A 25,699-nucleotide genomic window follows, 5' to 3' on the forward strand; every position below is an offset into this window, starting at 1 on the left:
CAATCTTTCATCTTTTTTTTCATTGTTCTTACGTTCCCTTTCCCTTCGCGTCCCCTCTCTCTCCCTATACTCGCAATATATATAAAGAGAAAGAGAGATTATTTGAGTTCTTGCGGTATTTTAAATCCCCATTTAGTGAAGTGATTGAATCAGAGAGGAGAGCAAGAAATTTAAAGTTCTTCACCTCCATTTTTCTTGCTTTTTATTTTTATTTTTTATCATTAATTTTCCTCCAACAAAATTCATTTTTTGTCTGAGAAAATTTTTTTACAATTTGAAAATCTTTTGTTAAATACACCAATTTTAATTTTTCTTTTTATGTAGTTAAAGAACAATGACTACTGTGTATTGTGTCCATTGCAGAAATTGTGAAATTGAGTGGAACAAAGAAACAAGAGGTACTAGAGGGAAAGTGAAAAGAAAAAAAGGAAAAGAAAACAAAAAGAAAAAATGTGAAATGAAAAAGAAATAAAAATATAGTTAGTGGTGAGGTGGTACGACACATGGCATCTACCTCACCTATTGTCACGTCATGGTGGATTACCATTAAAAGGAGAGGTATATTTGTATACTTTCTTAACAGTAGAGGTATATTTAACTCTAAAGTATAACAAAGGATAAATCTAGTCAATATATTAAAGTAGAAGGGGTATTTTTAACCCCTTTCCCTTTTAAATATTTCATAAGTTATTCTGGATGAAAGGGTTAGTGAATTCTTTTATTTAAACTCACTCGCTAAGCAAATATTTGAGGAACAGATGTGGCTATTATCTTCCGGAGTCATTTCTGCATTAAACAATTAATATATTAAATCAACAGATGATGAATGAACTATAAAACATCACTGATGAAGTGTTAAAAAGTGTTGTTTCCATAAGGCATACGGCAGAAATTTTATCTTGTGTTTTGATTCAATTCTAAAGTAAATTGTTATCGTTGGCCTAGAGTAGAGTCTACCACATTTAATTTTAATATGGTATTACCAAATACCGTACCAAACCGAAGTTTAATTTACCGATTACTGAATTATCAAACCGAAAGTTTAATGGTATGGTATTTGGTAAGTACTTTTATTTACCGATTATCGAATTACCGAATTTGAATTATGATAATACCAAATTGAATATCGAACGTCCATCCCTATTTGTCATGAATGACATATACCAGATAACTGTATCTATCAAGACTAAGACAGATGAGAAAAATCACTTAATATTATTTTTTTCCGACCAAGATTTAAATTGCTGGACATATGTTGAGTTCTCTAATCAACATGCACCTGTCTGTTCTTATAAATTATTATTTAAAATTTAAAATGTTAGGTTTTTATATGTTTTTATATCTATGGAGGTAGATGATTATGTTAGATGGTTAGCAGGTAGTCGAGGTTGTCTCGGAGAGCATGGTTCTAGCTTAGAGCATTTTTGTTTGTTCCTTCAGCTACTTATTTGTTATCAGTGTCATTATATATAAAAAAAGTTAATTTTGTACAGTAAGTTTTTGCTATGCATAAGTCGAGTGAGGATTAGGCTACAAGGGTGTATTGTATGCCGTCTTACTCTGTATTTCTTAACAAGGCTATTTCCACAGTTTAACACATGACAACAATTTAGACAGTTACACTAATGTTTTCATATTATTATTCTATTATTATTTTATGCTCCAGTTATATTACTGTTGTTGTTCTTTTACTTGAATTGTTTTTACACTTTCGTTGTTAGTACTTTTACTATGTGTTTGTTAAAACTGTTTTTGAAAATATTTTTCTTGGACTGAAGATTTACAGGGGACAACTTCTACCTCACATAAGATAGAGATAATATTTGCATACATCCACCCTCCTCCGATTCCACTTATATGCAAATTTCGTTGAATATGTTATTGTCGATCTATTATTGTAGATTTTTACATGATTTATAGTTTATTGATTCCAATGTTTTTAGTTGAACCCAGCAACAATTCCATCACAGTAGAATGACTTTATCTCATTTTGTTTGCATTGAAATTTAGGAAGAGTGTGTTGTTTACAACAAAAAAAACAACTATTACGTCTCAATCTCAATTACATGAATTCTCACTAACCATGTCGTTCAACTTAAGCTAATATCAAATTTAGCCTATTTTTCTTTTTAGTATATTTTTAAAAGAATGATTTATTTTCTTTTTTGATAAGATTTTAATTTCAAGTTTACACGTGACATATTTGATATTATAAGATTAAAAAACATTTTGATATATTTGACATAACTCTAATAGATGAATAACTCAAAACAAGTTATTATTTTCGAAACTTAGAAAATAATAAATGAATATTGAATTATGCAAAAATAATATATTTCCTCCCCCTCATTTTACTTAGGCACATTTTATTTTATACGATAATTAAAAAATTATAATTGAATGATGAATTTTATTATTTTATACTCGTTATTTATATTTATTAGACATAGAAATAAATATTGAAATTGTAATTATTTATATCTAACATATAGGAGTATTAATTATAAAAATAAAATAAGAAAAAAATTAATTAAATTTATTATGATTTAGTAAGTGATCACAATTACATTTATTTTTAGTAAAACTTAAGATACCTACTTAAATGACATCACACGTATTTTGTTTTCAACACTATATATTAAAATTTATCATCGTATTCCCTCCCGTTTTGTTTCAGCGGCAAATTCACTTTTATTCACAAACAAATATTGGGGCAAAAAAAAAAAAAAAAGGAGATTGCATAGATAATTTAACCGGCGGCAATGTCCGGCGACGGCAGTGACGAAACCGACGATCCCGATTACCAGAGATTCCTCCATCAATTCGCCAACGCCGCTACCGGCGGCGGTATAAGTTCCTTTATCCAATTTTTACAGGAAGAGGCAGGCGACGAAGAGGAAGACGAAGAGTACGAACCTGATGATGGCGAAGATGAGGATGATGATGAAGAGGAAGAGGAGGAGGTTAGTGGAAGGACGACGTTACGTAGGGTTTTATACGGACATCGAGATCATGTAAGTAGTATTAATAATAATTCTGTTAATTTGGAGAATTCTGAGAATTCTGTTGTGGAAAGTGGAGATGTTGTTATTGCTACGATGAGGAATGGTAAAGGCGGTGAAGAGGAGGCATTTCGAGGTGGTGAGAAGGAAGGAGGAGGTGGAGGTGATGAAGGAGAGGAGTGGAATAGAAGTGAAATTGATGGATTGTTTTGTACTATATGCATGGAAGCTTGGACTAATGATGGTGATCATCAAATCTGGTAATTTAGTAAATTTAATTCTTTGTACTTCAATTTAGAGTTATTTTGTACTTTTTCTGTGTGAAAATAGTTGTTATGCTTTGTTTCTCGAGAGTTAATTTGATTAGTTTTAGAGCTATATTGGATGATTGTTGCCGGTTGTTTCTCGAGAGTCAATTTGATTAGTTTTAGAGCTATATTGGATGATTGTTGCCAGTTGTTTCTCGAGAGTCAATTTGATTAGTTTTAGAGCTATATTGGATGGTTGTTGCCGGTTGTTTGTTAGTTTGATTAGTTTTAGAGCTATATTGGGTGATTATTGCCGGTTGTTTGTTAATTTGATTAGTTTTAGAGCTATATTGGATGATTATTGCCGGTTGTTTCTTGAGAGCTAATTTGATTAGTTTTAGAGCTATATTGGGTGATTATTGCCGGTTGTTTGGTAATTTGAGTAGTTTTAGAGCTATATTGGATGATTATTGCCGGTTGTTTCTCGAGAGTTAATTTGATTAGTTTTAGTGCTATATTGGATGATTGTTGCCGGTTGTTTCTCGAGAGTTAATTTGATTAGTTTTAGAGCTATATTGGATGATTGTTGCCGGTTGTTTCTCTATAATTTGATTAGTTTTAGAGCTATATTGGATGATTATTGCCGGGTGTTTCTTGAGAGTTATTTGATTAGTTTTAGAGCTATATTGGATGATTGTCGCTGGTTGTTTCTCGAGAGTTAATTTGATTAGTTTTAGAGCTAAATTGGATGATTGTTGCTGGTTGTTTCTCGAGATTTAATTTGTTCAGTTTTAGAGCTATATTGGATGATTGTTGCCGGTTGTTTCTCGAGAGTCAATTTGACTAATTTTAGAGCTAAATTGAATAATTGTTGCTCTTTGTTTGTTGAGAGTAAGTTTGACTAATTTTAGAGCTAAATTGGATTATAGTGACCCTTTGTTTCTCGAGAGTCAATTTGACTAATTTCAGAGCTAAATTGTCTAATTTTAGAGCTAAATTGGATGATTTGCTGCCCTTTGTTTCTTGAGAGTCGGTTTGATTAATTTTAGAGCTTAACTTTTCAAGATGGTATTGCTGGATCATTAATTGTTATAAAGAGTCCTTTTTGGATGCTTCTATTCTACTAATGAAGTCTCACTTTGAGGGGACGCGCTTCCTACTACAGTTAACTTCAGGATTCAAATTCAAGACCTTTGGTTAAGGGTAAAAGGATACCTATCACCCACCACAATCTTTGGTGGTCATGTGATAGTTGCATCATAGTTCTCAATGATATTGTGTCACCAGACATATTAAACCATCTATAATGAGATAGCTAATGCATGGGAAAAAGCTTAGATAAAAGAGTATGTTCTTGCATCTTTCTAGCTATCATTCAATGTAAGAGAATAGTCCGGATTAGCTAGGGCCCTAAAACGGCTAACAAAATTGGTTAGAAAGCATAAAAGGAATAAAAAACCTTATTTCATTTTACGAAGACGTGAGTGCACTTATTGAACTAGTCAGTGATGACATCATATACGAAGAAGACGAAGAGGAAGAAGAAGAAATTGAAGACGAAGAAAAAGACGAGGAGGATGAAGAGGAGGAGGATAATGGAAGGACGATTTTACGTAGGGTTTTATACGGACATCAAGATTATGGACGGGCTAATAATGCAGAAAATTCTATTGTGGAAAGTGGAGATGCTGCTCCTATGAGGAAGAGTTGTAAAGGTGGTGAAGCGTGGAAGAATGTTGAGAAGGAAGAAGGAGGTTGAGGTGATAGAGAGGAGTGGAAGAGACGTGAAATTGATGGATTGTTTTGTTCTATGTGCATGAAAGCTTGTACAATGACAATAACCATAATATGGTAGTCTTTTTTAAATTTACTTCTTTGTACTTCAATCTAGAGTTATTTTGTACTAACTTAGTTCAAAAATGGTTGTTATCCTTTGCTTCTTGAGAGTTAATTTAATAAATTTTAGAGCTAAGTTGGTTTATTTTTGTTGTTTGTTTCTCGAGAATCAATTTGACTAATTTTGGAGCTGTATTGGATCATTGCTGCCCTTTGTTTGTTGCGAGTTAGTTTGACTAATTTTAGAGCTAAATTGGATTATATTTGACTAATTTCAGAGCTAAATTGAATTGTTATCACCTTTTGTTTCTCAAGAGGCAATTTGACTAATTTAGAGCTAAATTGGATGATTGTAGCCCTCGTTTCTCGAGAGTCAGTTTGATTAATTTTAGAGCTTAACTTTGTAAGGCGGTATTGCGGGATCATTAATTGTTAAGAGTCTTTTTTGGATGCTTCTATTCCACGAATGGTCCCACTTTGAGGGTGAAGTGCTTCCTACTATAGTTAACGTCAGGATTCAAACTGGTGACCTTTGGTTAAGGGTAAAGGGATACCTATTACCCACCACAATCTTTGGTGGTCATGTGATAGCTGCGTCATAGTTCTCAATCATATTGTATCACCAGACATATTAAACCATCTATGATTGAGATAACTAATGCATGAGGAAGAAGCTTAGATAAAAGAATACGCTCTTGCATCGTTCTAGCTAGCATTCAAACACATGGAATTTCGTTCTTTATGTAAGAGAGTAGTCTAGATTAGTTGGGACCCTAAAACGGCTAAAAAAATTGGATAGAAAACATAAAAGGAAATAAAAAACCCGCTCACAAATTCATATAGAAGAGTAAAGATTTCATAAAAAATTTGGTCCGAAAGTCATCCTCTGGTCCATCTTTTGATTCCATTCAAAAGTCAGATCGATTTTTGCCATAGTTTTAATATTATCCTTGATAATTACAATTAATTTTTAGGCATATACATAAAATGTCCATTAATTGACAATTTTGGGCATGCACAAATAGACATTTAAACTTGTATAAAGTTGAACAAATAAAGACACACGCCCCCTACATGGGAATTCTCGTGAGACGCCACGTCGGACACATTGTCTATTTGTTCAACTTTATATAAGTTTAAATGCATACTTTTGCATACCCAAAGTTAAAAGCCGTAATGTTAGTTAAAGTCAAATTATATGACATGTTTATGTATTTTGCCTGATTTTTACGTCCATCCATTTCGTTAGTCGAAAAAAAATTACTTCACTTTACTAAATTTAGAGGTCCAACAATACTAAAAAATTATACTCCATCCCTTCCTTTTTTTATTGTTATAGTTTACTTATGAACTTTGGCCAACGTTTTAAGAATGTAGTTTTCATCATATTAATATGAGAAAAATTGCAATTCATAGCACTGTTTGTTTAGTTTTTGAATATCGAATTTTAAATCATTGAATTAATGTAATCTAATTTAACTTTTAAAACCAGTCAATTTGATTGTCGAAGAGTGAAACGTGACATCCAAAAATGAATTGAGGGAGACTTCTCTTGGTACGTAGACTAAATTATCCTAAGATTATAATTCGTGGACTAATTTATACCATATGGGAGGTGGTATAAAATAATACCATATTGAATAGAATAAGTATCATAAGATGGAATATCCCAAAGTTGGTATAAATTTATACCATCGGCTAAACATGGTATAAGTTTAATACAAAACTTAACCATAGGATATCCCACCTTATTACCGCGCACCAAACGATACCCGAAGGATCAAAGTTAAATCCTTCATAAGGGACAATATTGGCTAAAAGTTGAAAGGCGTTACAGTTTGCCTCTTAAACTTTAATGGCATCATCACATGTATTTCAACAATCCGCGATATATTACTAAATTTAGCGTGTTCCTTCCTATTTTTTCAGCGGCAAATTCACTTTCATTCACAAAAAAATTGGGGAAAAAAGGAGAGAGCATAATAATTTAACCGGCAGCAATGGACCGCAACAATGATGATATAGATCCCGATTACCAGTTTCTCCTCTATTCAAACACCGCTGCCGCTGATGTCAATGAGAATGCACCTATTGAATTTCCTGGCAACGACATCTTTTGGTTAGAAGACGAACCAATATTCTCAGTATTCGAGGAGGAGGAGGAGGAGGAGGAGGAAGAGGAGGAGGACGAGGACGAGGACGAGGAAGAGGAAGAGGAAGAGGAAGATGAGGATGAAGAGGAGGAGGAGGAGGAGGAAGAAGAAGAGGACGAGGAAGAGGACGAGGATGAAGAGGAGGAGGTGGAGGAGGAGGATATGGATACGGGAAGGACGACGTTACGTAGGGTTTTATATGGAGATCGAGGTTATGCACGGGCTATTAATGCTGAGAATTTGGATAATAATGTTGTGGAAAGTGGAGATGTTGCTACGAGGAGGAGTTTTAAAGGCGGTGGAAAGGCAGTGAGAGATGTTGATAAGGAAGAAGATGGTGGGAGTGAAGGAGGAAAGGAATGGAATCCAAGTGAAATTGATGGTTTGTTTTGTTCTATTTGCATGGAAGCTTGGACTAATGAGAATGACCATCAAATATGGTAATTTAGTAATTTTCTACTCCATCTGTCCCAAAATAGTTGTTATGCTTTGTTTCTCGAGGTTTAGTTTGAGTAATTTCTAAGCTAAATTGAATTGCTGTTGCCCTTTTACGAGTTTTAGAGCTAAATTGGATCATGGTCACTCTCTGTTTATTGATAGTCAACTGGATTATTGTCACACTTTGTTTCTCGAGCGTCGATTTGACTGATTTCTGTGCTAAATTAAATTATTGTCGCCTTTAGTTTCTCGAGAGTCTGTTTGACTAATCTCAAAGCTAAATTGTTATTATAGTCCTTTGTTTCTCGAGAGTCAATTTGACTAATCTCATAGCTAAATTGAATTTTTTCATCCTTTGTTTCTCAAGAGTTAATTTGACTAATTTTAGAGCTAAGTTGGACTATTGTCGCTCTTTGTTTCTCAATGGTTAATTTGACTAATTCCAGAGCTAAATTGGATTGTTGTCACCCTTTGTTTCTCTAGAGTTAATTTGCCTATTTTTAGAGATAAATTGAATTATTATCGCCCTATGTTTCTCGAGATTCAGTTCAATTAATTTTAGAGCTAAATTGGATTATTGTTACCCTTTGTTTCTCGAGAGTTGAAGCCGGGGGTCTATCGGAAATAGCCTCTCTACCTCACATTTGATGTAGTGGTATGGATGGTGTATACTTATCCTCCCCAGACCCCACTTAGTGGGAATATACTGGGTATGTTGTTGTTTGTTTCTCGAGAGTCAATTTGATTAGTCTTATAGCTAAATTGAATTTTCTCACCCTTTGTTTCTCGAGAGTCAATTTGACTAATGTTAGCTAAATTGAAATATTTGTCGGCCTTTGTTTCTCAATAGTCATTTTGACTAATTCCAGAGCTAAATTGGATTATTGTTGCCCTTTGTTTCTGGAGTGTCAATTTTTGATTAATTTCAAAGCTAAATTGGATTATAGTAATAAGATGTTCTAAAATGAACATTTAGATATTTGAAAGTTTAGAAGAGGTACTATAAGTTGAAAATGTTTCTAGAGACTTAACAACAACAACATATCTACTGTAGTCCCACAAAGTGGGGTCTGGGGAGGGTTGAGTGTACACTGACCTTATCTCTACCGCAGAGGTAGAGACGTTTCATATAGACTCCTGGCTCAAGGAAAAGCAATGTTTCTAGAGAATCAATTTGACTAATTTCAGAGCTAAATTGGAGTATCGTAATTGAATGTTCTAAAACGAAAATTTAGATGTTTGAAAACTAAAGGAGAGGTACAATAAGTTGCAATATTTCTCATATCAATATAACAACAATAACATACTAGTGTAATCTCACAAGTAGGGTTTGAGGAGGGTAGAGTGTATGCAAAACTTACCGTACCTCGTGGAGGTAGAGAGGCTGTTCTCGAAAGATTCTCGGCTCAAGTGAAGCAATTCAAAATATTTACAGAAAGAGGAAGTAAGGCGCTGAAGAAAACATGTCTAATAATAACTTTTCTCATATGAATATGTTGAAAAAAATAGGCCTTAAAATGTTGGTCAAAGTTCATGTAGTATGAATCTCGATAAGCAAAAAGTATCCTGTATTTTGGACCTAGGGTACTAATTATGATGAAGTAAGTAGCATACAACCTTAACGAACTACCTCATTGGTTGGATCAACTATATGAATCCGTAGTGTCTGTTCTCTTCCATTTGGAACCATGCCAATTTTGAAGATGTTGGCTCTATTATAAGATGTATACATAGCTAACCTTTGCATATTACAGTTAATAATAGTAATGTCGAGTTTCAGTCTTCTAGCTTAGTATAACTCATTATCATTCTGCTACTACCACTACTACTAATCATATATGATCTCATTTTTTAGAGCTGTGAAAATAAAAATAGTCCATTCTGAATTGAAAAAGATCATTGTACTTAAAGTTATCAAAACATCCTCCATCGTCTTTTCAAGTTTGATCATTGCAAAATCACTGGACAACTATGGAGGATGTTTTGATAACTGTAAGTACAATGATCAAACTTGAAAATAGTCCATTCTGAATTGATAACAGTTGTCCAGTGATTTTGCAAGGAAGAGAAAGATGGTTAACTGTTTCCGCATTTTCCCCACAAATAAAACATCTAGGACACAAAGGTATCCCTTTCTTTATCAAATTATCTTGAGTGAGAGCAACTTCTTTAGCCAGACAAAGCATGCTACTTTGTGTGACACTTTGCTTTTCCAAGGTCAGTTTCTTATACACTGAGGGTTTGGTTCATCCAGCTATAAACATTACTCACCTTAAACTGGCCCTTCATGCTACCTTTCCACCATAGAGTATCTCGATCTATTTCTAAATCATTAAATTGGTCAATTGTGTTGAAGAAGTCCGCAACTCTTTGAATTTCCCAGTCGTTCAACTGTCTTCTAAAGTTGAAAGTCCATCCTTGGTTTGTCCATAAGTTTGCGATTGTCTTTTGATGGTGAGAGACTAATGCATAGATGCCTGAAAGCCGAATTTCTAGTCTTCCTGCCTCATGCCACTCATCTTTCCAAAAATTAGTTTTGCCTCCATTTGCCACTTTGATCTTTGTGTTAAGTCTTGAATTCACTCCATAAAGCTCTAATAGATCTCCACAAACTAACTCCATATGGTGTGGTGATTTCCTTTGTCATCCAGTTTGTCTTCCTCTTCATATTTAGCATTAATGACATTCCTCCATAAAGATTGATCGTCATTATAGTACTTCCATATCTTAGGGCCTTGCTCTGAAATTTCAGATTCTTGATTCCTAATCCTCCCAATCTTTTCCCTACAATCACTGCCTCCCATTTGACCAAGTTGTATCCCTTCCTTTCATTGTTCCCTTGCCAAAGAAACTTCCTCCTTATCTTGTCTAGTTTGTTGATAACCCCTGTAGGAATTGGAAAAATAGACATCATGTATGTTGGGAGAGAATCAAGGACTGAGTTAATGAGAGTTAATCTGCCTCCCCTGGACAAATACTGGGTCTTCCGCCTTGCTAATGAAGTTGAGGTTTAGCTAATTGATTTATAGATATACAACTGATAGCTGTACATATAATTTTCGTTCTATTACTTAATACTTCCATTGTACTCCGCCTCTTAGTCATTTGCAATTGTCTACTTGTACGCACTCTAAGTTAAAAGGGCATAAATGCTAGTTGAGGCAAGTTAAATGATGTGTTTATATATTATGCCTAATTTGTAAGTCCATTCTGGTAATCAAATAAAATTTGCTTCACTTTACTAAATTTAGAGGACGAATAATACTCATAATTAAATTTCCTCCGTTTCCTTTTAATTGTCATAGTTCCCTTTTTAAGAGCCAAATTGTATGAAGTCAAATTATATGAACTTTAACCAACATTTTAAAAATATATTTTTTCATCATATTTAAATGAGAAAAATCATAACTTATAGTACTTTTTGCATAGTTTTAAAATATCTAAATTTCAATTTTAAAAAATTAAATTAATCTAATTTGATTTAGTTTTAAAAATTAGTCAATTGACTCTCGAAGAGTGAATATGACAACTAAAAAGGAAGGGAAGGAGTACTTCATTTGGTATGCAGACTAAATTATCCAGAGATTATAATTCCTGAACTAATTTATACCATATGGGAGGTGGTATAAAATAATCTCATATTGGATGAAATAAGAATCACAAGATGGAATATCCCAAATTTGATATAAATTTATACCATCAATTAAATATGGTATACTTAACAATGAGGTACTCCACCTTATAGCACGTAGCAAGCTATACCCAAAGGACCAAGTGAAATCCTCCTTAAGGGACAATATTGGCTAAAAGTTAAAAGGCGTTACAATTTTCCTCTCAACTTTAACGACATCATCACATGTATTTCAACAATCCACACTATATTACAAATTTGTCGTATTCCCTCCCCTTTTTCAGCGGCATATTCACTTTTATTTATAAAAATTAGGGAAAGAAAGGAGAGAGCATAATTTAATCGGTAGCAATGGCGGATGACGGTGACGATATAGATCCCGATTACCTGATCTTCTTTCATCTATATGCCGCCGCTCATGGTGACGAGAGGGCAGTAATGGCACTTGTCAGAGGTGACAACGAGGAGGAGGTGGAGGAGGAGGAGGAGGAGGAGGAGGAGGAGGAGGAGGATGAGGATGAGGATGAGGATGAGGATGAGGATGAGGAGGAGGAGGAGGAAGAGGAGGATGCTGGAAGGATGACGTTACGTAGGGTTTTATATGGAGATCGAGGTTATTTACGGGTTACTAATACTGAGAATTTGGATAATTCTGTTGTGGAAAGTGGAGATGTTACGAAGAGTTCTAAAGGCGGTGGAAAGGCGTTGCAGGATGTTGATAAGGAAAGAGGCGATGGAGTTGATGAAGAGGAGTGGAATCGAAGTAAAATTGATGGTTTGTTTTGTTCTATTTGCTTGGAAACTTGGAGTAATGACGGTGACCATCAAATCTGGTAATTTAGTAATTTCAGTTCTTTGTACTTCAATATAGATTTATTATCTACTCACTCTGTTCCAAAATAACTGTTTTTCTTTATTTCTCGAGAGTTAATGTGACTAATTTTGGAGGTAAATTGAATTATTGTTACCCTTTGTTTTTGTAGAGTAAGTTTTTCTATTTTAGAGCTAAATTGGATCATTGTTGCCTGTTGTTTCTTGAGAGTTTCAGAGTGGCAGTTCGATTGATTGTGTTGTATGGAGCAGAGTGTTGGCCAGTCAAGACTTCCCACATCCAAAAGTTGAAAGTGACGAAGATGAGGATGTTGCGATAGATGTGTGGACTTATTAGGAGAGTAGGGTTAGGAATGAAAGTATTAGGGAGAAGGTTGGAGTGGCTTCAGTGGAAGACAAGATGTGGGAAATGCGATTGAGATGGTTCGGGCATGTGAGGAAGAGGTGTATGGATGCCCTAGTGCGGAGGTGCGAGAAGTTGGCTATGGATGGCTTCAAAGGGGTAGAGGTAGGTTGAAGAAATATTAGTGGGAGGTGATTAGACATGACATGGAGCAGTTATAACTTACTGAGGATATGACCCTAGATAAAAAGGTGTGAAGGATGCGGATTAGGGTAGAGAGTTAGTGGGTAGGAATGTGTCCTTTCTAGTATGAATGAGTGCTTTGTTTGTATTTTTGTGTGTAGTTGGAGTGTTATGTGTGTGTCTCGTAGTTCCTTGTTCATGGTGTTTTGGTGATATTTGTGATTTTCTGATAGATTGTGTGTAGAATTACTTTGTAGGTTGTTTCTTTTATTATCTATTGGTATGTTATCTCATTTTGTTTGTTGTTTCTATCTTTTCTATTGTTGTTATTGTCCTGAGCAAGGGGTCTATTGAAAACAGTATCTCTACTTCGTTTGAAGTAGTGAGATAGACTGATACACTTTACCCTCCCCAGACCCTATGTTGTGGGAATACATCGGGTATGTTATCGTTGTTGTTGTTCTTGAGAGTCAATTTGACTAAGCTTGGAGCTATATTGGATTATTGTTGCCCATTGTTTCTTGAGAGTCAATTTGACTAATTTTGGAGCTATATTGGATTATTGTTGCCTGTTGTTTATCGAGACTCAATTTGATTAACTTTGGAGCTAAATTGAATTATTGTCGTCCTTTGTTTCTCGAGAATCAATTTGACTAATTTCAGAGCTATATTGGATTATTGTTGCCTGATGTTTCTCGAGAGTCAAAATTTGGAGCTATATTGGATTATTGTTGCATGTTGTTTCTTGAGACTCAGTTTGACTAATTTTGGAGCTAAATTGCTGTCACCCTTTGTTCTCGAGAGTCAGTTTGATGAATTTCAAAGCTAAATTGGATTATTGTCGCCTTTTGTTTTTCGAGAGTCAATTTGACTAATTTTAGAGCTAAATTAAATTATAACACCCTTTGTTTCTCGAGAGTTGATTTGACAAGTTTCAGAGCTAAATTGGCTTGATCACCCTTTGTATCTCGAGTGTCAATTTGACTAATTTCAAAGCTAAATTCAATTACTGTTGTGCTTTGTTTCTCGAGAGTTAATTTGAGGATTCTTAGAGCTAAAGTGAATTATTGTCGCCCTTTGTTTTTTGAGAGTCAATTTGACTAATTTTAGAGCTAAATTGAATTATTGGCACTCTTAGTTTCTCGAGAGTTAATTTGACTAATTTTAAAACTAAATTGAATAATTGTCGTTGTTTCACGAGGGTCAGTTTGACTAATGTCAGAGCTATATTGAATTATTAACACCTAGTGTTTTTGAGAGTCAATTTGACTAATTTCATAGCCAAATTGAATTATTGTCGCCCTTTGCTTCCTGAGAGTCAATTTGACTAATTTTAGAGCTAAATTGGATTATAGTAATGGAATGTTTTAAAATGAAAACTTAGATTTTCAAGAATTATAGGATAGTTATTATAAGTTGCAGTTTTTCTCATATCAATACAATGACAATAATATAGCAGTGTAATCTCGCAAGTGGGGGTTGAGGAGGGTAGAGTGTACCGAGACCTTACCCAGGCTGTTTTGGAAAATGCTCGGCTCATGTAACACATAAAATCAACTTAATGAGTCAATCCAACAACTTACAGAAAAACTTTCAAGCAAGTTTACACTTTGAAACAAACGATCACGCCTTTACTATAGATTACTTATATAATTATAGGGTTAGTAGCTTACGAGTTTTTAAAAACTACTCATATACGATCTCGTATATTTAGAGCTCTGAAAATTAAAATAGTCCTTTTTGAACTAAAAAACATAAAAACAACCTATTTTAACACCGGGTACTTGTTTTTTTTTTTTTTTTGGGTAACCATCCATGTTGTTTTAATCACCAAATTGAGTCATTACATCACCATAGCTTAGCTACCACAGCTAGCTATCTAAAACAAACAACGCAAGAGTCATGACAGACACATAACCTAACTAGAAAATAAAGCTTTGCATATATTTCTAATTCCCGGAGAGGCCCGAACACATGAGACATATGCAATCTCCTTAGCCAGAAGCTCCTATGGTCTTCTCTTCCCCTCAAATACCCTTGTATTACGTTCTATCCATACAGAATGGACAACTTCAGCAAATACCAGCCTAAAAATCCTGGCAGATTGTGTTTTCCCTTTTGCAGTTTGCTTAGCCCATGTCATATATTGTTCCAAGTGTCCCGGCAGCAAGAGGTGGTCCTTCCATCCGTGGTAGTATTTTGCCCCATAACCTCCTAGTGTAGTCACATAAGACAGAGATTTTCCTTGGTTTCATTGTGTTTGGCATAGATAAAATTTTGGTTCAACAGCCATTCCCCATTGAAGCAACCTATCTGCAGTTCTCATTCACCATGTATGTGCAGCCACATAACAAACTTAGCTTTTGGTCGTGCGCCATTTCTGAACATGATCCCTTTCCAATCCATTCAATGGTAGTCTCCTAGCAGAGGCAGGTACCCGTCTGATGAAACTCTTAGAACTAGTAGGGTCATGCTGTTGTTGTTTAGAATTGCCCATTTTAATTTTTTAAAAAATAGTCCATTTCTAAAGCAGAAAAAATAGATTAATCAGGCGCTTACCGAAGAACCGTATTAGAAATGCACCTGTTAGTAGGTGCGTTAATATACTGATTTAAGGTGTTAGGAGGAGGTGAAGTAGACCTAAAATACATGGAGAGCAGTTGTTACTAAAGTCTTGTCATCTCTGTTAATCGACGTGGACTTAGCTAACCATATGATACAATGTATTAGCTAAGAACATAATACAATGTTATTAAAAGACTCATATACGTAATATCAACTAATTGAAATTAAGGTTAGAGACTTGCATGTTACTGAAGGGGTAAGTTTGGTATTTACAGAATCTCTAGTTTTAGAGAGTTCCTGATTTGACGCAAAACATCACTTATTTAAATGGATTGACATTGACCCAAGTGAAGTTGTACATTGACAATTCATACAGTCAACCAAACTCCTGAAGTTGAGGTTTAGCTGATTGATTTATAGATATACAACTGATAACTGAACATATAATTTTCAAGTTTTATACTTAACATTGTACTCCGTCTCTTAATCGTTTGCAGCTGTCTTCCTTGTGGGCATCTATATGGTCTGTCGTGTATCAAAAAGTGGTTGCTACAAAAAGGAAGTTCAGCAAAGGTATTTGTTATAATAATTTGGTCCTTGTTATATACAATATTTGAAGATCCTTTTTCAGTTCATCCCTCACATTTTTTCGCTTGTTCTTTTATAGTGCCCTCAATGTAATAAGAAATGCACACTGAAGGGTATCCGAGTACTTTATGCTTCTCAACTTCATGCTGTTGATGAAAAGCTTCAAAAGGTAAATTGTCAAAAAAAAAAAGAAAAAGAAAAAGAAAGAGCTTCAAAAGGTTTTAATTTGACACTTATATCTTAAAGGTTGCTCCATGAGATAGTGATTAAACGCCTTCCTCTTTTGCAGAAAATTCGGTCTCTTGAAGCTAGATGTTTTTCTCTTGAAAAAGAGGTAAGGAAAAAATGAAGGTTTTAGATTTAGTCAGTGCAATTTGCTGATAGAACTCAGGTTTAACATCTAAATGATTATTCACTGGGGAGACCTTCAAGGTTTTCCATGTAGTCAACACACTCCTTGAGGAAAACGTATCAGACTGACCTAACCCACCCACCCCTTTGAAAAAGGAAAAAGAAAACAATAGGACGATGGAATGATGGTTATCTTTTTGTGTCTTAGGCTGGGGTTTTCTCTTGGTCAACTTAGGAAGGAATAACACAGTTAAAGATATTTGTTAGTTTTCAAACGGACAAAGTCTGTCTAGATTTTAAAATGTTGGCGTATGTTTGTGGAAACCGCTTATATAGTTGCTCTAGCCTATAGGTAAGGACGATTCCTCTTAGTTTCCTAGTTGGACACAAGGAGAAAGATGAATATCAGTGAAGAGGTTGCATTAGCTTTGCAATCATCTAAATTAAACAGAAATATGTACAATAAACATAATTCCTTCCCTCATAATATTTCAGCTGTACCAAAAGGTAAAGAATAAAATGCCTTGAATTGGAGAAGAAAACCAAAAGCTATTGTTGCTCTTTCTCTTCCCTTCCTTACTCTGCCTTGTACCTTCTTCACTATGTAAAGCCAAAACTGTTTACTTTTAATATTCTCTCTTTAAGGGTATTCAAGCCACCTTATGCTTGGTCAGGTAGCAAATTCATCCTGGGTTAGGTGCAGCAATTATACTTCTGCTTTAACTGACATTTGAAGACAATTTTCTCACACCTCTCTGGAGGGGCTAAATTACATTTTTCTTTACATATTCTCATTGTGATTATAAGACGACATTGAATATGTGCAGTGCACTGATTGGTGTAAGAAAGAAATTGAGTGGAGGAGGAGAGAAGCTGAGTTGCATCAGCAAGTGGAGCACCTCAAAGAGGTATTCTCTCTGTGTGCTATCTTTTAAATGTTTTCTGGTATGTTGGAGGATGGTTACTACCAAAACAGCCACTGTAAATTTTGCTTAAACTTTTATCGAGGGTTTGCAGAACTAGCTGATTTTGCCTACTTCATTCATATTTTGCTCTATGCTTTCCCTTTTTTGAAAATTTCAATGTTATATTCCTGTTCCAGTTTTCCCTTTGTTAAATTAGTTGCACACATCCTTCCTGGAGGACCAGATTGACTTTGGTGCATTTTCTTTATAACATATTATGGCCCTCTCTTTCCTGCCAGCATTCCCCTTAAACATTCTTCAGAATATATCATTTTTCAATGCCTTTTTGGTTAAACCAGTACTTGGTTTGGCTTTTTAAGAAATATTCTTGAATTTATGTTTCCCTTTCCTGAATTATTTAGCCCTTTCTTCTTTGGATTTTTGATTTATTCTGTAGTTCTTTTTGGCTTGAGAAAATTTGGATAACAAGGTTCAGTTCAATAGTATAGGTATCTCTGTTAACTTTTGTTTGTCAAAGCAGCATATTGCTTACTGCATATCTTTTCTTTTGTAGAGAAAAATCGAGCGCTCGCCAATTGAAATGCAAACTAGGTCATCTGGACACTTTTTTGGTAAGCAGTCGACGAGAAATCTTTGCATAGGCATATTGATACGATTGTCTATGTTGTATCATTGTATCAAGCTTATCTATGTTGTGCAGGACGCAATATCGACTCTAAATCTGAAAGATGCGTATATGCGAATGTTCTTCTTTTACAGGTTTGCCATCTCCTCTGCTGTTATCAAATTTAAGAATTGAGCTATAGGATTTTCTTAAAGTTTGATTTCTTATAGTAGCAACGAGAAATCATTACTTTTTTATCCATTGTTGCTCCACATTGGTGCAATCTGTGTACCTGATAGAATCAGCCGAGAAATCATTACTCCTTTATCCATGGTTGTTCCACTTTTTTTGCAACTTGTGTACCAATATGGACTGGATATATGCTCATCTTTGGTTAGCATGCACTTAGCAATCAAATCGTCAATAGTCTTTATGAGACCGAGAAAGTAGTGCAGGCTGGTCAGTCCCCTTCCTGCTTATTGGCCTAAAACATGACCTTTATTTTCTTAGTGGTTTCATACTGGGAATGAACTAGCATATGTTTATCCACATTGAATGAAGTTTATTTGAGTTAGTAACCTTATGTTTTATCCGCTTGTAGAAAGAGTTTCAGATTGATGGTGCTCGCCTATTTGATGTGGACAGCAATGGCGATAATTTGATAATTGCCAGAAGACTCTCTGGAATGGGAGGACAGCATATGCTTACCAAAGTAAATTTCATAGGTCGCTTTGTTGGAATTCTCCGATGGTTTGCTGTCTGCTTGTGTTTCAAGTTTCAACCTTTTCTACTTTTGCATTTTGCAGATCAGTCTGTTGCCTCCGCATGAAAGAGAAGACATTCTGCTTCCTATGAGCATGAAAATTATCAAGGACTTGCATGTTTCTCCTCATGAAAGAGTCATACTCTTGGCTTCCTTAGGGAAGAAGTTGTCAGTTCTTAGGTTGATAGCCTCCCTAAACTTTCTGTCAAATATTGCTCGATAACAGCAAAAATATACTTGATTGAAGTTTTCTTTGTTAGTTTCCGTTTTGTGCTTCCCTCCTGAACCCTGGTAAGTATATCATTCATTTGTTCTTTTTTTTTTGTGTGCAGTGCTGAAAACAACCATGCTGTTCTGACATATGACTTACCGGTAATAATTCTGGGCCTTCTTTTTTGTAGTTGTCTTTCTGCTTACACTGGTTAAGTTTGTGTAAAGCTAAAATTGCTCACAGAGTTGGATAATGTATTAGATATTTTGTTTTGGTTGATAAGCTCTCAAATGCAATTTTTTAAAATAACAATTAGCTTTTGCTCTACAGTATCCTCTACATAGACCACAAATCTCAGTTGGATTTTTGCAGCAGAGCATTATGTGCAAAGAACTGATTTTGTTCAGTCTTATTTCTCTTGAAGTTTCTTTTCTTTGTGGTTGATTTGATTGTACTACTATCCTATTGAGATTTTTCAGAGTTAGATCCTTCCTGCCTGCTTCATAATTTGTCTGGACGGCGGCATTGCATTTTCTCCCTGTCATCTAGATGTTGGTGAGGCACCAGCAGTTTACTTGGAATGATAGGAAATGTTTTCTGCATAATTCCCAAGTCTAGTTGACGGATTAAAAGTTTGTCAAGTCCAAGGCTGTTTTAACTTGTATTTAAATCTCTGTAAGTTGTCAAGTGATCGAAAGAAGTTTTAAGAGCCTGTGGGTATTTAAAAAATCATCAAAGACAATTCCATGTTTTAAAACTTTACACGGTAAGAACTACACCTAAGTATAATTTTCTCTCGAAAAAGCAACTTTACACGTAAGAAATGTATCTCCTGAGCTGCGAAAAGCACTGTCTTTCTATCATGTCCCCAAATGCCCTGCTGCTATGATTGTTAAGATTCAATTGCTGCGTGTTAGACTTTTTTACTCTCAGTAATGTGTTTCCTGATAATAATCCGTTTGTTACTATAGTTATTTCTTTTTTTCCAATTTGTGACCGTTATAGACTTTATCTGTAGTATGGGTTTGTTGCTAATGGATAGAGTATCACTTTTGTTCTAAACTTCTAATGCTATTGACCTAAGTTAAATTGATTCTTCCTTTTTGCTTTCTTTTTGTCTATTTGGAATATGCAGACTGCTCCTTGGTCATGTGCGTGGGATGTCAACAATCCGCATTACATGTATGCTGGATTACAGGTCCTAACACATAATCCTTACTGTTGGAAAATGGTTGCCTCTTTTCATTTTTGCAAGTCAAACATAGTAAATGTTGACTAATAATTCTGAATCGATTCTTTCATTATTTTGACATGACAGAAAATTACAACTTAAAGTACTTTTTATGTAGTTTCTAAATATTTGATGTTCAAAAAATGAAACAATATAGATACCTAATATAGCTCGGAAAATTAGCCAAGTTGACCATCAAAGAATCCGAAATGACAAGCATAGTTGGTTTTTAGGGAATGTTTATTTGCCCTCGTTACTTTCAGTCTGGCGACACCATTGTTCTTTATCCAAAAAAAATTAGTTAGTACCTCTCTTCTTTTTTCTCTGAATATGTTTAGTTTTGTGTTTGTAGAATGGCATGGTTTTGCAGTTTGATCGACGTCAAACTATGAGGCCAGTGGAATCTCTGACTGGGTTGACAGGAAATCCTGTTCATACTGTGTGTTCCCTTTCAGCTGACCCCACACTTGGTGCTGGAGTTAGAAGTGTTCTTTCTGCATCTTCAGTAGGCTTGTGCCACTGGAACTTTGCTAGCAGTGACGAAAGGTGAGTTTTAGTATGTTTACGTTTTCGAAATTTCACTTTTTTTTCTGTTCAGTTAAACATTTCATTAATGACAAGGCCAAAGTCCGCAAAGTATACCAAAAAGTAAAGAACCTACAACACGACATGGTTCTCTACAAAAGTCACTCAACGTTCTATACAACCCGGCACTACATGGGTGCACCAAAAATAATAAGGGACCGGAGGCTACTCCTCAACTGGCCAAAAGTCAATTCTACCCCTTCAAAAGCCCTCCTATTTCTCTCTCCCCAAATGATCCACATTAAAGCTTAAGGATCAACATTCCAAGCCCTGCACTTTCTCCTGCTTATTCCGGCTTTCCAACAAGATAGCATTTCCTTCACAGTTCCAGGCATCACCCAAGAAATATCAAACCAGCTAAACATATCCCACCACGGACTCATGGTCAGGTTGCAATGTAATAGAAGATGATCAACCTCCTCACCCATCTCTTTGCATAAGTAATACCAGCTAATGCATGTGACCTTACTTCTTCTTAGGTTTTCCTCCGTCAAAATCACTACGGGGAAAGTCTCCACCTCCCTCAACAATAGTTTCTCATAGGACTTGACAGAGAAAAACCAATTACTCCCCAACTTTCATTTCAGAGTGACGAGTCTATCGACTGGCTTGCAATGCTGATGAAGTAGAGCTAGCAACCTTTGAAACTCATTAACCTCCTAGTCTTGAAAGTCCTCCTAAACCTCAAATCCCAAAACGTTTCTTCCCCTTGTATTAAAAAGGCCTGCATTTTCTGGTCTCTGAATATATATTAGGTGCTCATTCGTCCTATACAAAAGATTGAAATAGAAAAACTAGTGGATGATATAGAAGAAAGAAATGGTTGAAGGCTTTTGGTTGGCCATATTTCCAGTTTTTCTAGAAAGATGTATTTCTTAAGAAGGTTCCGACTGTACTAATTATATTTTTTTAATAATAGCTTACATACTGTGGTGAGACTATGAGTGATTGTTTTCAATGCAAATTGTTGCTCACTAATAGTCCACCTGACTGTTGAGTTATATAGTTTTTGAGAATGTAAAAGTTATTTGTTAGTTTTAAAACAGTTAAGTTACTAGTATGATATGACGATCCTTCTGTCAGTCTGGTCTAAAAGATACTCTTAATTGGAACAAGAAGCTTCTCGTCTAATGTCAAGGTATTAACCTGGTCATTGATTTCTTATTTGGTTTATTGTGGAAACTGCGTGAATTGGTGTCTTGATATTTCCACAATCTGAAGCCATGACAAGGCTTTACTCCGTTGCGTTAACATTTGCTAGGAAGGATCATTTTTCTTTGATCCCAGTCGACGGATGGTTGGAACTTGTTGGATAAATAAGCGCCCCCACTGTATCCTTCTTCACTCAAATGCTACACTTTTTATGCGGCAAGTTTCGAACTCATGAAGTGTGGTTAGGCCATACATCATGCGCTATGCCCATACTCTGTTACATGAATGTAAATCATGCTAGTGTCAACTATGCTTTTTTCAGTTTACTTTTAAAGCTGGTCTGAGAGATTGTTTTATGTGAAGGTCTACCATATTGTCCACTAATGAGAAGTGTTAAGAACTTCTAAATGATAGATGTAGATAATGATTTTAGTTTAGTTTTCACACTGATCTAAGGGAGTGCTTTCTTGGAGTTCTGCCTTATTCCCTTGCAGTAGATAGATTTGTTTGAATATTTGACTATGCCCAGAATTTCTTCCAAGGAGTTTTGGGGCCTGGATCGTCTCTATGGTTTTGGTGATTTTCAAGCTTTGTTTAAAGGAGTTATCTTGAAGCTCTGATATATTTTTTTGTAGTTTTACGAATTCCATGTTGATAATAGAGTTTCATTTTTCTCTAAAGGCCGTGCTTGATCCCTGAGTCGGAGAATCAAGGAATCTGCATATCTCTCGCTTGTGGAGATATAAATGATGACATAGTTGCCACTTTCCGTCCTAGACTGGAGATTTCTGGTGACATGGTTGGTTCTCAAGTATTGCCTACTCCAGGTCCTACCATGGAGCCAACAGTAGAGGGTTCACATGTTCTTTACAGGAGAGTTGGTAGCAGATACCAGAAGTTAGGAGCTTCTTGTGCCAGAGTGAGTGGCATCCGACTTCCGAAAACTGCTATAATTGATGGAGGAAATAATAATGCCATGTTTGCTTCCGGTGATGAAGCAACACTGGAACTGGTCTTACAAGATTTGCCATCTTTAAATGTGTGTCAGCGCATTAAATCTCTCAATGGCCCTATTCGTGACGTGAGGTATGCACGCCTCCAAAATTCAGGACTGCTCGGTTGTTTGAGTGAGGATAGGTTGCAGCTTTGCACACATAAGCTCCAATGAGGAAAGGTAACTTTTCATAGCTTGTTTACCGTCGTCGATTATTTTAGTTATGTATATGTTTACTCTCCGAAAATGCCTCTCTGTTCTTTCTGCTTGACATGTCTGTGCCTTCTACGGCCGGAAAAGAAGAGAGACAGACATTGAGAGAAATGAATTGGCGCATTAAAGTTTTGCCTGCATATATTTCAGTTAGTTTATCGGAACTCCAGATTAGACTCTTGTCAATTTGATGCTAGAGTTAATTGCCTTTTTGATGCTAGATTTTCTTTTTATTTTGATAACCACGGTGTCCGAGCCAGCTTATGCACACCTCGACTAATTCCATGGGATACCTGCCACCTCCCACTAACAACCTAGAATTAATTGCCTAATCTTTAGCCTCTTGGCGATAAAAGGGTTTCCTAGGTGCATGTTTGATACCTGTTTTGTGTACAAAAAGCGGTTCTAGAATTTGAAGTTTATAGGTTCCTAAACGACCTCAAGTTAATATGTGATAATATTATATATAGAGATACGTGTATAGCGTTTGAGCAAGAGCTACTGGTTTACATGAACCGGCATGCAACATGCTGGATCCAGCCCTACTGCCCTACAAATATGTCGTAATGTCTATTCTCCGGTTGTCAATATTGTGCTTTTTGTCTATGCAGAAAAATTAGCTCCAGTATCAATGGCACTTTCTAAATCATGTTTTCGTCTCTAGTCAGTTTGATTTTGAATTTTATTGCAGGTGGCCTCGAAGACTCTATAAATCGCCAGTATGTTGGATGCTTCGTGTGACCAAATTTTCGACTGGATAGTTTAGCATCTAATGCTGTAGAAATAGTGTCTTTCTCTTTCGTAGCTTTAGGACCCTACTGGGAACTGAGGTCAGAGAGCTTAGGCAAGTTGTAAAAATGGCTATTTAATAAGGAGTGTAAAGTTCTATACAACTGTTAAGTGTGTGTAATAAAACTTAAGGTAAGCTTGACCTGCAAAGGTAAATCTTTTTATCAAGTTTCATAGAGTAAAAACTAGTTTTAGATGGAGAAACATATTTGTTTTAATTTGTTTATAATCTGGTGTTTCGATTGGTGCGATTATTCTAGATTTGCGTTGTGAAAAACCCTACCTTTGGGGACTTTTTGTTTTCCTATCAAAAGGACTTGGGTTTGATCCTCGGTAAGTTAAAGTTGTTCATGCCATATCTAGTCTCCTCAACCCAATGCTTCTTCGGCTTACCTCTATCTTGCCTTAAAGCTCACTATGGTGAACCTCTTACCCTTTCTAATCAAGACATCTGTATAAGTTGGTGATAATCTGAGGGCATTTTTAAAACTTCATAAATATTAGAATTGCAATTGGACATGTAATCACTTGTGTATTTTACGTACCATTATATACCCAATCTTGTCCCAGAGAATTTAGAAATTTCTTTTTGAATTGAAAGTCACTTTTGTCTCCCCAAATTAACTATCAAAACTAATGCGTTCTTTGGGGATTAATCAATGACAATAACACACCACCAGCATTGGTTGTGGTGAAGTGGTGGAATTGTTCTATCTTTAATTAGAGCTCTCGAGTTTGAGCCTTTAGGTTTGGAGAAAATTTTGTTGGGAGTATCAGGGCAGCCCTAGAATGAGCCTTGCAATACAAGATTTGAATTAGTCGATACTGTAATGCGAGTTCCGAACGCCAAGTGGGAAACAAAAAAAACTGGTTAGGCTATGCACCATACAAGGACCAAACTTGAGAAAATGTCCATTCAAAGATTTTTAAGTTCCAATATATTCAGACTTTTAGCTGTTTAATATATCACACAACCCAAGCTCATGAGCACACAGTGTTCGTTTTAGCTCAACAAGCTTTACAGATTTGTCATTCGAACCTACGTTATTTTCGAATCCAAAAGCGTGAATATCATATAAATATGTATTATGCTTTATAAAGTTTTTCGCTTTCCTCTTTTATTTCAACATGAGATTCATCTAAGATATCATGTACATCTTAGAAGTCGTTAGTCCTTACGCGTGGTTATGATATTGGGTTCGTCTAACTCAATATTTTCAAACCGGAACATAATTTTATATTTAAAATCTACTAAAATCATACAAATAGTAGGCATGAATCCAAAACAAAACTTTAAGGAGTCGTTTATAATGAGGCATATAGTATAATAATCTTGAGACAAAATGCAAGATTATGTTATCCTGCAGGTGGTCGAAGGTGTTAGTTAATCTCGAAACTATTTATCCATGAGGTATAAAGTATAGTAATCTCGAGTCAAAATGCAAGATTATTTTATACCATGCGTAATAATAATCCGACCTGCCGGATTCGAACCAGCGACCTAAAGATTACAGCAACAACTACAGTCTTCCGCTCTACCAACTGAGCTAAGGTCGGATTTGTGCTTTCACTTCCACTAATTATTGTAAATATTATAAGAGGTCATTTGGTTGAAAACAAGTTATTCCGAACGGTGGCGTAGTCAGGATTTTCATTGAGGGGGTTCGGAAGTAAACATACGAACTAGCCGAAGGGGTTCAACATCTGCTATATATACATAAAATATATTTTTTAACCATGCAAAAATAGTATAATTTTCCGTCTAAGGGGGTTTGGATGAAAGGTGGCTCCGCCTTTGATTTCGGAATTAGTTATCTCATACTCAGTGGAATAAAAATAATTCTAAAATCTCGGTGTGAGCTATCCCATGCAATTTATCCTAACTAAATATGAGCTAAGTTCATCCTAAAATTAATCATCCCTTATCCCTTGTATCAAACGATCCCGAACTATATTAGAACATTGGTAGCACTACCTAACATTTTGGTGACAATTCATGCTAGAAGCCGGGGTGAATATTGAAGATTAAAGGATCTGATGGTCGACGATCATTCAGACTTGA

General features: G+C 35.5%; 1 protein-coding gene and 1 non-coding gene across 2 annotated transcripts; one reads left to right on the forward strand and one right to left on the reverse strand.

Annotated features, from left to right (window-relative positions):
- The first annotated feature begins 2,618 nt into the window (after nt 1-2,618).
- LOC107843135 (E3 ubiquitin-protein ligase RFWD3) lies at nt 2,619-23,841 on the forward strand. The gene is made up of 14 exons (XM_016687320.2): nt 2,619-3,262; nt 15,728-15,803; nt 15,898-15,987; nt 16,108-16,152; nt 16,997-17,077; nt 17,649-17,706; nt 17,796-17,854; nt 18,301-18,411; nt 18,506-18,642; nt 18,795-18,834; nt 19,809-19,871; nt 20,257-20,450; nt 22,323-22,815; nt 23,540-23,841. Exons 1-13 carry the CDS (start codon nt 2,763-2,765, stop codon nt 22,807-22,809), a joined length of 1,941 nt encoding a protein of 646 aa, XP_016542806.2. The 5' UTR covers nt 2,619-2,762; the 3' UTR covers nt 22,810-22,815; nt 23,540-23,841.
- Nucleotides 23,842-25,110: 1,269 nt separating this feature from the next.
- Nucleotides 25,111-25,194, reverse strand: TRNAY-GUA. The gene is given in 2 exon segments: nt 25,111-25,146; nt 25,158-25,194. It is a non-coding gene; the product is annotated as a tRNA-Tyr (tRNA).
- Between the last annotated feature and the right edge of the window lie 505 nt (nt 25,195-25,699).

This window comes from Capsicum annuum, chromosome 9, assembly GCF_002878395.1.
Source record: "Capsicum annuum cultivar UCD-10X-F1 chromosome 9, UCD10Xv1.1, whole genome shotgun sequence".
Lineage (NCBI taxonomy): Eukaryota > Viridiplantae > Streptophyta > Magnoliopsida > Solanales > Solanaceae > Capsicum > Capsicum annuum.